Genomic DNA, 14,404 nt, shown 5'->3' with positions numbered 1-14,404 from the left:
CCGATCTCCATGAGAAGGCAAGTCCATTCTTTGCATTCTTAGTAAATCCCCAGCCCACTTATTTTTAAAAAAGCGACTAGCGACAAATCTAGCGACTTTTTCTGGCGTTGTTGGAGACTTTTGGAGACTTTTTACGTGACATTCACTCTTCTCAATGAGCAGCAATCGCTGCTTCTGTGGGCTCCACCCCCGTCCTAAAGCATTCACAGGCGGTCTAGTCCTCGCGCAGCAGAGCAGAGTCTCTCCCAGCTGCAGTCAGGGCACGAGAAGTGGTTATATATCCGCGTCCAAACGGCATAATCGTGCATGCGGGAAGACTGAGCAGGCGGATCCTGCGATGGCTTACATTAATGGCGAGATGTACATGTAAAATGGTCTTTGAATAAAATGAATCACTGTACATAAAATAAATGTACTTGTGGGAGCTGAGCAGCAGCACATTTAGAACAGACAAACTGTACGGAGCTGACGCGTTAATGGGCTATTTACCTACAAAACAATGTTTCCCATCATTTATCAGTGTATGTTTTGAAACTGGACTGTTTGGCCATATAAACATGAACATACACATATTTCGTTTTATGAGAACATAAGCAGATAAACAAACGAGAAAACATTTTCAAGCATTCATGTGTATTAAAATAAAATTTTTGACAGAGAGAAAGAGAAAAGTGAAATAATGTAGTAAGCCAATGTAGTAAGAATGCAAATGGGACGTGATGACGTCACTGTTATGCAAATGACGCAATGACGTAATCTAGCGACATTTAGCGACTTTCCAAGCAAGCTTTAGCTACTTTCCATTGAAAATAGTTGGCAACACTGGTTAGATTTACATAAAATGACATCCTTACCCAAACCCAACTCTAACCCCGGATTTCCACCGACTGCGGAGCGGCTGCAGATCGGCTCCGCTGCGTTACCGCTCCGCACTCCGCCGTCCGTCAATACCCACCAGTTCCGTATTTGTTGCAGAGCGGCTGCGTGCTGAAGTGACGAGGATCCATGAGGTCTCGCAAATTGACGTGATGATCGCGCGATACCTAGTTCTGTCTCTGCCCATTATGCCGCTGAATTATGACGTTTTAACAAACCAGCCCAGATCACAACACGAGATCTAGCGTAGACAGAGCAGTACATCAAATCCATCCAAAATTCAAAAAATAAGAAGGCTGCTAAAACATTTATTTATGCTCTATCTTTAATGTATTTATTTGAAACTCCCCCTGGCTCTGTTCCTGTCTATTATTTGTTGTTTCTGTATTAATGACTTTATTTGTGTATGTTTGTAATGTTTGTATTGCAAAGATTTAATAAAAAAACACGAGTTCTCGCGAATTCAGGTATGATCACGCGATAAAGTCATGGCTCCGCCCTGCGGAGCTGTCCGGCATCCGTCAAAAATTGAAGCTCTGCGTATTTGTGCCGGAGGGCTGCGGATGGCCGGAGCTGTGACGGATTCGGAGCGCAGTCAGTGGAAATACACACATTGACTTGAATGGAAACCGATTGACTCCGCCGCCGTTCCGCAACGGATCCGCAGCCGTTCCGCAGTCGGTGGAAATCCAGGGTAACCCTAACACCAGGCGACAATGGTTTAAAATTCAGAAAATATTTTAAAAATCTGGAAAATAGTATAAACCAATACATAAAGTAACATCCTAATGCAAACACCAAATCTAACTCTGAACCTAAGCTAAAATGGTTTAAAAATAAGAAAAAGCAGTTGAGTAACCAATACGTGATAATGACACATAAACACAAATTTGTGATACGATCCCCAAAAAATAATAAAAAAATACTTGACTATAAGAACATAATTTTATGAGACTGGGTAGCAAATCCCACACCATCTGAGAGCAGGTGATGGAAATGTACTACTTATTACAAAACCGACTATACTGATGAGATGAGCATGACAATTGCAAAAGTGTCTACCAACATACATGGTGCATGGCCAATCCTATATGGAGCCACCTAGAGTTAAATGCTATGCTCTGTGTGGGTCTCGAACCAACAACCTTCTGGTTAACAGCTCTGAGCTTGGTATACTGTTAAATGTTTGAACTAAGGTTCTGAGTTACAATTCATGTAAATAAAAAGGTATGTTTCTCTTTAAGTGGTTTTATATGTTATTTACAGAAGCGACTGAAAAAGATGGAGAGGGTCAGAGGAAAGAAAAAGAGACTGAGGGTGAAGGAACAAGTAAAGATGATGGTTCGAAGAAAGAAGGTGAATGTTCGAAGAAAGAGGGTAGAGATTCAAAGAAAGAGGGTGAAGATTTGAAGAAAGAGGGTGAAGATGCGAAGAAAGAGGGTGAAGATTTGAAGAAAGAGGGTGAAGGTTTGAAGAAAGAGGAAGTGGAAAAAGAGAAGATATGTTGGCGTGTTGGACTCAAGGTAGCCTGGGATATCCACACACCAGGCCTGGCCCTGCCTTTGCAGTCTGGAGACTGCTATTATATGACAGGTACACACACACACACACACACACACACACACACACACACACACACACACACACACACACACACACACACACACACACACACACACACACACACGCACACACACATGGTTTCCATGTTTTGTGGGGACATTACATAGATGTAATGCATTTTATACTGTACAAACTGTATACTCTATTCCCCTTACCTACCCCATTCCCTAACCCCAACCATCACAGATACCTTTCTTGTACCTTAGATTTTCAATAAACATCATTCTGTTTGATTTATAAGCTTGTTTCCTCATGGGGACCTCAAAATGTCCCCACAAGGTCATAAAAACACTGGTTTTCCTATCTTTATGGGGACAATTGGTCCCCACAACGTGATAATTACCAGACACACACACACACACACACACACACACACACACACACACACACACACACACACACACACACACACACACACACACACACACACACACACACACACACACACACACACACACGTATACGTATCCTGAGGCAGTAGACTGTTCTGTTCTATTCTTGGCCTACATCTTACCTACAAACACTGTAGTGATCTGTAGCTGCCAAATTAGTTCAATGTTGTCTCCATTGTGAGTTTTTAAGCTCTGATCAGCTTTAAAACTTTAAACAAGTATTAAAATCTAGTTTATATTCACATAACACAGAGCGCCACCTATTATTTTAAAAACCGAGATCAGACAGGTCTTCTGAAGTATTCATTTTATTACTTGTTTCATTTGGTTAGAGTATGGTTAGAAGTTACAGTTAAGAGGTCAGCTTCAGAGGGACCATAGTTACCAAACGTAAGTGGCTTTTATCAAATTAAGTAATTTTTTGACACTAGTACAAGACATATGTGATTGTGAAGACATTTGTACTGTCATCTTGTGCATTGGTGCTGGAGTGATCTATCCCAAATGCACCACTGTGTTCACATACATGTCTTACATGTGTATATACTGTACATGTGTATCTTTTTTCTTTGGATTTTGCCTCTACAGGCTATTACAGTATGCGTGCCAGAGAAGAAAACCAAATGTTATTTAACTGTATGTAGCGATATGACCCCTGTCTGTGAGTGGGACAGATTCACACAGAGAGAATCAGTAAATCAGACTTTATTAGTGATGGCTTTAACAGATGCCCTCCATCCTACACAACCCACAGACAAACGTTCTTCTAAAAATCCCATTTGAGGACGTCTGATAGGGACACTGTTTAAACTTTCTGATTTCTGTGTACAAGCATGACTAATGCTTTCCCCCCTCTGTTCCACATACAGTTTTATTGTTTCTCTCTGGACGTTTACATCTGTTTGGAGCGGCTTTGCAATGGTTGGGCTTCTTTGTTGTTGTGTTCCGATCTGGTCAAAACTAGACTTTATAATGGCACAGTCGCTCCTTTGTGTGATGTTAAAGCAGTATAAATAATAAGTCATAGCGGGTTTCCTGAGCAGATGACTTGTTTAAGAGAGTCATTCAACAATTGGCTTATACACTAAAGACCTTTTGCTTTTTTCCTGAAATAGTCTGATGCTTGCTATTGAATTTATCAAAAGCTGCAGTGCTGAAGAAGGTATCCGAGGTGTAAATGGCAGTGCTATGTGACACAGGTTTTAGCTAGTCTTTAAGATTTGAAGAAAAGCACTTTAACCTTCAAAGAAATCAAACTTTTATTCCAGAGCTGTGGTTTGGAATAAAAGACATGAGAAGGAAAGAAGGGAAGTAAGGGAAACAGAAAAAAAGAAACTGGAAATAAGAAAATAGAGAGAGGAAGTAAATAAATAAAGAAGGGAGGAAATAAATAAAAGGGAAAAGAAAAAGGGTGAAAAGAAATGAATAAAGAAAGAGAAAGAAAGAAAAAAGAGATTATGAATAGAAAAAAGAGAAATAGAGAGAGAAATATATAGATGAAAAAAGAAACATGAAGAAAAAAAGGAAGGAAAGAAAGAAAGAAATGAGGAAAGAAAGAAGGACAGATAGAAGGAAAGAGCAAAAGAATGAAGAAAGGATAAAAAAAAGAAGGAAATGAAGGAACAAAAGACAGAAGGAAAGAAGAAAGAAAGAAAAAAGAAAGGTAGGAAAGAAAGAAGGGAAGGAAGGAAGGAATGTAGGAAGATAGCAAAGAAGGACAGAAGGAAGGAAAGAAGGACGGAAGGAAAGGAAGGAAGAAAGGACGGAAGGAAGGTAAGAAACAAAGAAGGAAAGAAAGGAGGAAAGAAATAAAGGTAAAAGAAAAAAGGTTGAATGAAAGGTATAAATAAGGAAAGAAAAAGACAATGAATAGAAAAAAGAGAGAGAAATATATAGATAAAGAAAGGAAAGAAAGAACGGAAGGAAGGAAAGAAAGAAGAAAGGAAAGAAGGGCAGAAGAAAGGACAGAAGAAAAGAAAAAGGAAGGAAAGAAGGATGGAAGGAAAGGGGGGAGGAAGGAAGGAAGAGAAATATATAGATAAATAAAGAAACATGAAGAAAGGAAAGAAAGAAGGACAGAAGGAAGGAAAGAGGGAAAGAATGAAAGAAGGAAGGAAGGAAAGAAAAAAGAAAGAAGGAAATGAAGTAAGGAAAGAAAGAAGGAAATGAAGTAAGGAAAGAAAGTAAGAAGGAAACAAGAAAGAAAGAAAGAAAGAAAGAAAGAAAGAAAGAAAGAAAGAAGGAAGGAAGGACAGAAAGAATGAAATGAAGGAAAGAAAAAAGAATGAAAGAAGGAAAGAAGGACAGAAGGAAGGAAAGACGGAAAGAATGAAAGAAGGAAGGAAGGAAAGGAAAAAAGAAAGAAGGAAATTAAGTAAGGAAAGAAAGAAGGAAATGAATTAAGGAAAGAAAGAAAGAAGAAGAGAAGGAAGGAAAGAGGGAAAGAATGAAAGAAGGAAGGAAGGAAAGAAAAAAGAAAGAAGGAAATGAAGTAAGGAAAGAAAGAAGGAAATGAAGTAAGGAAAGAAAGAAAGAAAGAAAGAAAGAAAGAAAGAAAGAAAGAAAGAAAGAAAGAAGGAAAGAAGGAAGGAAGGACAGAAAGAATGAAATGAAGGAAAGAAAGAAGAATGAAAGAAGGAAAGAAGGACAGAAGGACAGAAGGAAGGAAAGACGGAAAGAATGAAAGAAGGAAGGAAGGAAAGGAAATTAAGTAAGGAAAGAAAGAAGGAAATGAATTAAGGAAAGAAAGAAAGAAGAAGAGAAGGAAGGAAAGAGGGAAAGAATGAAAGAAGGAAGGAAGGAAAGAAAAAAAGAAAGAAGGAAATGAAGTAAGGAAAGAAAGAAGGAAATGAAGTAAGGAAAGAAAGTAAGAAGGAAACAAGAAAGAAAGAAAGAAAAAAGAAAGAAAGAAAGAAGAAAGAAAGAAAGAAGGGAGGACAGAATGAAGGAAAGAAGGAAGGTAGGACAGAAAGAATGAAATGAAGGAAAGAAAGAAGAAAGAAAGAAGGAAAGAAGGACAGAAGGAAGGAAAGACGGAAAGAATGAAAGAAGGAAGGAAGGAAAGGAAAAAAGAAAGAAGGAAATTAAGTAAGGAAAGAAAGAAGGAAATGAATTAAGGAAAGAAAGAAAGAAGAAGAGAAGGAAGGAAAGAGGGAAAGAATGAAAGAAGGAAGGAAGGAAAGAAAAAAGAAAGAAGGAAATGAAGTAAGGAAAGAAAGAAGGAAATGAAGTAAGGAAAGAAAGAAAGAAAGAAAGAAAGAAAGAAAGAAAGAAAGAAAGAAAGAAAGAAAGAAAGAAGGAAAGAAGGAAGGAAGGACAGAAAGAATGAAATGAAGGAAAGAAAGAAGAATGAAAGAAGGAAAGAAGGACAGAAGGACAGAAGGAAGGAAAGACGGAAAGAATGAAAGAAGGAAGGAAGGAAAGGAAATTAAGTAAGGAAAGAAAGAAGGAAATGAATTAAGGAAAGAAAGAAAGAAGAAGAGAAGGAAGGAAAGAGGGAAAGAATGAAAGAAGGAAGGAAGGAAAGAAAAAAAGAAAGAAGGAAATGAAGTAAGGAAAGAAAGAAGGAAATGAAGTAAGGAAAGAAAGTAAGAAGGAAACAAGAAAGAAAGAAAGAAAAAAGAAAGAAAGAAAGAAGAAAGAAAGAAAGAAGGGAGGACAGAATGAAGGAAAGAAGGAAGGTAGGACAGAAAGAATGAAATGAAGGAAAGAAAGAAGAAAGAAAGAAGGAAAGAAGGACAGAAGGAAGGAAAGACGGAAAGAATGAAAGAAGGAAGGAAGGAAAAGAAAAAAGAAAGAAGGAAATTAAGTAAGGAAAGAAAGAAGGAAATGAATTAAGGAAAGAAAGAAAGAAGAAGAGAAAGAAGGAAAGAGGGAAAGAATGTAAGAAGGAAGGAAGGAAAGAAAAAAAGAAAGAAGGAAATGAAGTAAGGAAAGAAAGAAGGAAATGAATGAAGGAAAGAAAGAAGAAAGAAAGAAGGAAAGAAGAAAGAAAAAAAGGAAGGAAAGAAAGAAGAAAGGAAGGAAAGAAAAAAGAAAGAAAGAAAGGAAGGTAGGAAAGAAAGTAAAGAAGGAAAGAGAAAAGGAAGACAGAAAACGGATAATAAATAAAGGTGAAAAGAAAAAGGTGGAAATAAATTAATAAAAAAAATAGAGCAATAAGCCGGAAGAAAGAAAGGAGGACACAAATATTTACATTTATATATTTACAAATATTTATATCCACATTTCTCTTATACTTCCCAACATTGTCACAGCCGTTGATCCATTAATGTCTGAGGCTTGTATGTGCAAATCTAATCAGTGGATTCTCAAAAATGGAATTTGGGGCTGGTTAGCGGGGGAACAATTCGTTGGACCGACACCGGGCCCAGCTGGTAATAAGATTTCCTATGCTGAATGCTCCAGGGAGAAGACAGACCTAAGGAGAGGTTTTGACCCAATACATTTAAAAGCCCACTTTTAAAGTGAGGACAGCAGCAGGCTGACGAAAAGAGAATAATGATAAATATTTATTAGGGGACTTTGGTGTGACCCGTGATTCATGGTGAGGACGTGACAGAGTCCAGGTGAAGAGATGGTGTGTATTATTAGATAGAAAAAGATTATATAATGCAATGAGAACAATTAATGGTGTGTGTGGAGGAAAAACAACAGACTTTGTAATATTAATATTTGTCCCTTGTTTTTTGGACCATTGGAGTGCTATTTCGTCTCAACAGGGATATTTTTGTTTGTGTCTATAGATGATTTGAATCGGACACATCAGCACTGTGTTCTGGCTGGTGACACGGCTAGATTCAGCTCCACTCATAGAGTTGCACAGGTGAGAATCGGTTCTTCATAGTCCCTAATCTTTAATCTTACATTCACCTTTACAGTAACTTACAGTGCAGTCAGGCTTTTTATCAGTATGTGCATTCACTTTGAGTTTAAACCCTTGTCCTTGGTGTTGCTACAGTAGCACCATGCTTTACCTTAGCTTCAGGAATGCAATGTCCTCAGCTAAATCTAACGTTTACTGGCTTACATGTGAACACTGTTATCTGGCTTGTTTATTCAGTGTTGTACAGGTACGCTGGACTACATACAAAAGCGTTGCTCAGAGGCCTTGAAGAACTTGTGCACAGATCCCGAAAATAACAGCAAGAGCTTGTGTTCCCTTCTCCCCACAACCCTGCAGCACATTGAGGACATCCACAATGAGGTGCGTGTTTTGTGTATATAATGCCAGAATTAGATAAGTTGTTTTTGCAATGTTATAGTGATCATATATTATTGTTTCTCAGTCTCTTTAATAGAATACATCCAGAAAATACAGGAAATGTGTATGTAGTATTAAAAACTGTATAAAAATGTAAACTGATGTGTCAAGTTTTAAGGGTAAACTCTCCTTCCACTTGAGCAATAGCAGGAAACTACAGGATCTCTTAAATATAAATAAAAATAAATCCTAGTCTTTTGACTTCATTCTGCTCAAAAACGCTCCAGATGTGTTTAGTGCCAAGAGAGGTCACACTAAACACTGACGATGCCTAAAGAATTTAGTAACATATTTCCTGTATTTTCTATTTGTATCTTAATAAAATAGATTGAAAAATAAATATGTATAAACATTTAAACTTCTAAAACGACAAGTCTGGTGGTGTTGGCCTAGACTTTTGCACAGTACTGTATATATTATACATATCAATGCGGTTGTGTTTGAAACATTGTAAAATGTGTACTCATGACACCAAATCCCAAACGCGTGCCTTAGACCATAACAAATGAGGTTGCTAGAAGGTTTTTTAAAGGTTGTGCATGGCATTCATTTTTTCACGCCATTTTTGAATGGACCTGACCGTCAGTGTAGCCTTGCACAGGTCTTTGTTGAACCCCGACTCACGTGGATTACCATTCAGCACCTTAAAACCCCCTAAAAATATTAGAGTGCTATATATACACCCTAGCCCGGGGCCTTAGCCTCCCCGGAGGTTACAGACCTCGGCACTCAGACCTGATCGAACCTATTTTGTTGAAATTGCCCACGAGGGCCTGTGTGTGTTGTTAAATGATGTATTGTATTATTTATTATTGAAACAACTTTTACCCTAACAGACCTCAGCATCTTGCTCCTGTTTAGTGTGTTGGAGTGCATAGAGATTGGTTTGGTGTAGGTAAGAAGCCCCCGATAGGTGTATGGTTGAAGTGTATGTGTAAGAGAAATGTGTGGGATTAATGGAATATGTTGATACATTGATGGTGATGAAGATGAATGTTTACCTGTGTGTTTAGGGCGTGTGGGATGCTGCTGTTGTTGATATACAGTACAGAGGTTCAGTAAAAGTTGTTGGGAAATGATTTTTTTTCTTCTGAATGTCTTTCTTTCATTCTCTGAAGGGTTTTGTGCCTGCGGGCTTCTGAAACGGGTGTTAACCTTGCATGGCTGTAGTATTAAAGGGTTAGTTTGCTCAGAAACTAAAGATTCTGTCACAGTTTTTTTTTGCAGAGTTGTTCCAAACCTGTATAACTTTCTGTCTAAGTTGTTTTGCTATGCAATGAAAGTAAATGTCCAAAATGGACAACACTATATAAAAAGCACTGTAAAAGCAGTCTATAGTCCCTTTTCCATTGTGAGACAAGTCAGGGTTGAAGTGCCCTTATTTATGTGCACTTACATTGCACCTCTATAAAGTTCTTATGAGCATTCACATATTTACCTATGTAATATGTATGACCGTGTGTATATGTGTAGCTATGGGTTTACAGATCAAACCGTACAGACTGTCCTATTGATTTAGTCGCAGCAGTGCTTTGGGTAAATTGATTGGCAGTCCTAAGAAAGAGCTGTGCATGAGAGATTTCTAAAGTATAAACCTTAACCCACTGGATCTTTGTGATGCTGCGTTGATATGCATGCAGGTCACCATGGTGAGCACTGGACCATTTCTATAGCTAACAGGCAGTTGTCACCCAACCCTTTCAGCTTGAAAAAGTGATGGTGGTGAGACAAAGATAGACAGTCTGTCCACCTGTCACTAAACCCTTTGGTTTTTTATCTATTTTCTTTCCTTCTCCCCTCCAGCATATGCAGGTGGCATTTAGTCTCAGTAGCTCATAGCAGCAGACGGCTTGGCTCTAAATGCCAGTCGCATAGTTTCCAGCTCTGTGCCTGTTGCAGGCCTGCTCTGTGGGAAACTGGCCTCCATGTTGGCTCAAAGCACCCTGCGCTGTGTGGGCTTTAAACACAGAAGGACAGACAGACAATCAGCATGGGGGGAATGACAGACACAAAAGCGGCTGCTAGCATTTGTAGCCTCCGGCATCCATAGAGGGTCTCTCAGTGGTCGGTATTGGTCTGAAGTGAGCGTAGGTTTGAACCAACACAAAGTGTAGCATTTCTTTGAAGACGGCCATATGTGAAAGTGAACCCTGGCTGTCTGATCTCAGTCCAGCTAAGGATGATCGCGTTCAGTCGAGTTTAAATAAATGCTTAGAAACTGATACCCAACACGGGTATTTATGAAGCGTCTAGGAAAGAGAGTCAGCTGTGCAGTTTAAGCGTCCTATGAATAAGAATTAAGTTTAAAGTTTTTTTTTTGCAGCATACAGTGCGATTTCAAAGTGTAGTTCTGATCAATAGATCCTTAATTAATGCACTTAAAATAAAAGTAATTTGATCTGAATCTTGAACTTGGAATTAACTAATAATATAATTGCACAAAATCTCAAAGTTCAATGTAGATAAAAAATTGATTGCAATATATTACATTTTTATATTACAACTATACACTAAGTATAATGAAATGAAATATTATTTGGTTTCACAAACACATATGATAATATTAGTAGTGTCAAAATGTAGCGTAGTATAATGAATAATATTCATAAAGCATCTGATCCCCACCTTTTCTTTGCAGTGCATCGAAATTAAAGATTGCATTGTATCTTTTGGCTGCCGTTCTGTTGTTGTATTATCCGTCTGCGTGTTGTGCGGTTGTTACTCTCAGATTAGGCACGGAGGGGGTTGTTTAGAGAATGAATTTTGGAGCAGTGCTTTGTTTAAGCACTTGTGGGATGTGCTTACATTTAGATTTGGGGCAAGCACACAGATACACACGTGCACATGGCTACATTAGGCATCCTTGGGAGGGTTAACTCATCACTTCAAAAGAGTCAAAGATGAGGAGATTCCCAGAGGAGGAAGACTGAGGGCCTGACGTGTATTCTGCTCCCTGTAGAGAGAGGAAGAGAGAAAAGAGAGATTGATGAGATGAAGAATGAAAGTAATGAGTTAAAGAAGCAATGAGAAGGAGAGGAAAAAGAAGTGTGTGGAGGTGCGAGAGGTGTGATGTTTTCGGCGTGTGTGATAAATCTTTACTTCTCTGATGGGTGTCACAAGGCAGCAAACAAAGGAAACACAACAACAAACAGGAAAACAGGAAATGCAGATGTCATCATTCCGCTTCCTATTGTGATGACACAGTTACGATCAGTATCACGCAAAGATGGAAAGATGTCAAGTATATGACAGTTTGTGTGTGTGGAAGTACTTTACAAAAACACTTAAATTTAAGCATTTCACAGATGCTTTTACTGTATTCAAAGCCACTTAAAGTGCATTCATGTTATACATTTTATCAGTATGTGTTACCTGGGATCGAACAAATTATCTAGCTAATGCAAAATGTCACTCCAAATATACTTTAAAACCTTTCAGGGAAAATTATAGTGTTCCATACTATTTGAAAGAGTGCTAAATTGGCTAACACATGTTTTGCTTTTAAGGTGCATCATAGATGAATAATACAGGTCCTGTACATGGTAATGCACATACAGTGTCATGAGCTTTAAACACTAATGTTCTTTCCTTCTTATTTAAACCTTGTGCATGCAAAAGACTACTAAAAAACAGGCCAATCTCAACATAACACCAACTGTGACGTTACAGTCGAGATGTATGTCCCAAACACTAAACGACACATTAAATTAATAACAATGTTGTTACGATGCTAAAAACGAAGTTGTGACTGTTGAGTTAGCGCTATATGCTAGTTAAAGGGACACTTTTTTGAAAATATGCTAATATTCCAACTCCCCTAGAGTAAAACATTTGATTTTTACCGTTTTGGAATCCAATGATATTACGCAGTGCCCGAAAATAGTTCCCTTAGTAACTTTTAATGGCAGGGAACTATTTTTGGGTGCTGCGTAATATATTGCGCCTGCTGCAGCCATGTTAAGGCAGCAAAGTCCTTGATTATTACACCAGAATGAGAGTATAGTTCATAGCCATATCGGCCTAGAAAATCACAACTTTTAATTTTCTGTCAGTCTTAGTACACGATGTAACTACAGAAGAGTCAAGTTTTAAATAGAAAAAATAATCGAAACTCTTTGGTTATTTTTGAGAGTAATGCTAATGGTCTAATCAGATTCTATGGATAATGCTAAGCTGTGCTAAAAGTGGTACCACCAGACCCGAAGATCGGTTGAATGGATTCCAAAACAGTAAAAATAAAATGTGGGAGCTGAAAAATGAGTGTCCCTTTAATGCTATATGCTAACGTTTAGACTGAACTCTACTATTGACATTACAGTTATGTTTAGGGGTCCATACAAATCACAAACTTACCACATCCATTTTCAATCTCTGAATAATTGATTGATCCTTAAAATCTGTATATTTATTTGATACAGGCTCAAACATAAGGTTTGTTTACACACACAGAGAGCTACTGAAATAAGCCTCTGAGCAACAGACAATCAGAGCAGAGCTCAACATTATTATTATTATTCATGACCCTTTTATATAAGGTAAACATAGACCATTTCATTCTGGGGAGAAATCCGAAATGGACATGTAAAACTTTTTCTGGATAATTTTACATCTAATAAAGCCACATACCTTCTATGTAGATATCAGAAAACAATATAACATATTGTCCTGTATCAGTGCATTCTTTGGCACCTTCAAATCTCAGGTCTGCAGGTTTGTTTTAAAAAATAGGTGTTATGGTAGGGTTTAGAGTTAGGCGTTAAATTTTGTTTTGGTAATTAGTATTTTTTTTCAAGTTAAATACGTGCTAAGACAATACTCTCTATATCGGTCTCCAACCAGCAAGCATGTTGTGAAGCTATATACAGGGTTCCCACGGGTCCTGGAATTTTTTGAATATCATGGAATTTTAAAAATGTCTATTCCAGACATGGAAAGTCAGGGAATTTTATTCTTATTTTTGTCTTTTTGTTTATGTTCTTTTTTGTTTCTTTAAATATTAGTTTGCATTTATTAAAATGTAATCTCCTTGTTAAGTTTTGATGTAAGGAATGTTGTTTTCGGGTCCAAGCCTCCACTGATTTCAAGTTAGACTACAATTTAAACAGCCGCTTATTGGCATTTTTATTCATATCATGAATTTATTTTAATTTAATTAATTTAAGCAAAAATTTTCATTAACTTACGGTGTACACTACATTATCAGGCTCACGGGATCTCAGACATAGGCCATAAAAATTCAGCTTTTTAGTCAGTGAAAGTCATGGAAAAGTCAGGGAATTTGATATTTGGCTTAGAGTGGGAACCCTGTATATATTTTCAAACAAGGAGGAAACTATCTTTGAATTTTGTATTCATCGCTGTTTTGGTAAAGGTGACTGGGACATCTCACATGAGGCATTAAGTTGCTTTGTGGGAAATACAGAGAGATTTATCATGTATCGTTATTCATCCCAAAATTATTGTATTATACATTTTGGTTAATATTGCCCAGCCCTAGCAGGGTATAGTAATTTTTTTAATCTTATTATAAAACTATTGCATCTAGGTAGTCTCTAAAATAGCTTTATAGGTCTGTAGGTGTGTGAGAAAGTGTGTTTGAGACTGTTTGCATTTGTTTTGTTAAATAAGTGCATGATTGATTGTTGTTGTTTTATGTGTGCGTTCTGTGTCCGTTGTCCTCTAGCAGCATGCACAGCTACCTATGTTTCCTTGTTATCGTGACCTTAACGTGTGCGTTTAGCTTGGAAAATCACTCCCAGCACCCCATGAAAATGCCCTTCCCCGGTCTCCCCACCTCACTGACTTCAGGTGACTAGCGCACACTCCCCTATGCCGCTCTGTTCTGCTGCTAAATTGGCCACTGATGGATGGATAGAGTTTGATAAATGGATGGACGTCTGGACTGGTGTTGTTTCACAGCGTGCTGATATAATACAGTACACAGAGGCCAAAGAGAGGGATAGTGAAGAATGACTGGAGCAGAAAACATTTTTGTCCAACAACCACATTTTACAGACTATCAAACACACTCGACTGCTGTTTTTTAGCTGCTGTTAAGTAAATGTCAGCTGCTCGCTGTGGTTTGACCTCTTGTTCAAGGACTGGACTGGATGAAAACAACGTTTCAGAGTTTTCTAGTTTATAAGCAAGAATATCAACAGCACCATGTCTGCAATGCTTAAATTTTATTTTGACTGAAAAGTGAGGAGTTTCACATATGTGAAGAAAGCCATGTGTATGCGCAAGTGCA

General features: G+C 37.9%; 1 protein-coding gene across 1 annotated transcript in view; it reads left to right on the top strand.

Annotated features, from left to right (window-relative positions):
• The window catches only part of fto (FTO alpha-ketoglutarate dependent dioxygenase), a 160,757-nt gene that overhangs the window by 54,696 nt on the left and 91,657 nt on the right, over positions 1-14,404 (top strand). Inside the window, exons 4-6 of the mRNA XM_065275782.1 lie at positions 2,143-2,469; positions 7,637-7,716; positions 7,954-8,097. Coding sequence (XP_065131854.1) covers positions 2,143-2,469; positions 7,637-7,716; positions 7,954-8,097 — 551 coding nt within the window. The remainder of the gene's footprint in view (positions 1-2,142; positions 2,470-7,636; positions 7,717-7,953; positions 8,098-14,404) is intronic.

The sequence above is a fragment of the Paramisgurnus dabryanus genome, chromosome 2, assembly GCF_030506205.2.
Source record: "Paramisgurnus dabryanus chromosome 2, PD_genome_1.1, whole genome shotgun sequence".
NCBI lineage: Eukaryota > Metazoa > Chordata > Actinopteri > Cypriniformes > Cobitidae > Paramisgurnus > Paramisgurnus dabryanus.
Note: the sequence above shows the minus strand (reverse complement) of the source record. Positions and strands in the feature narration are given on the sequence as shown.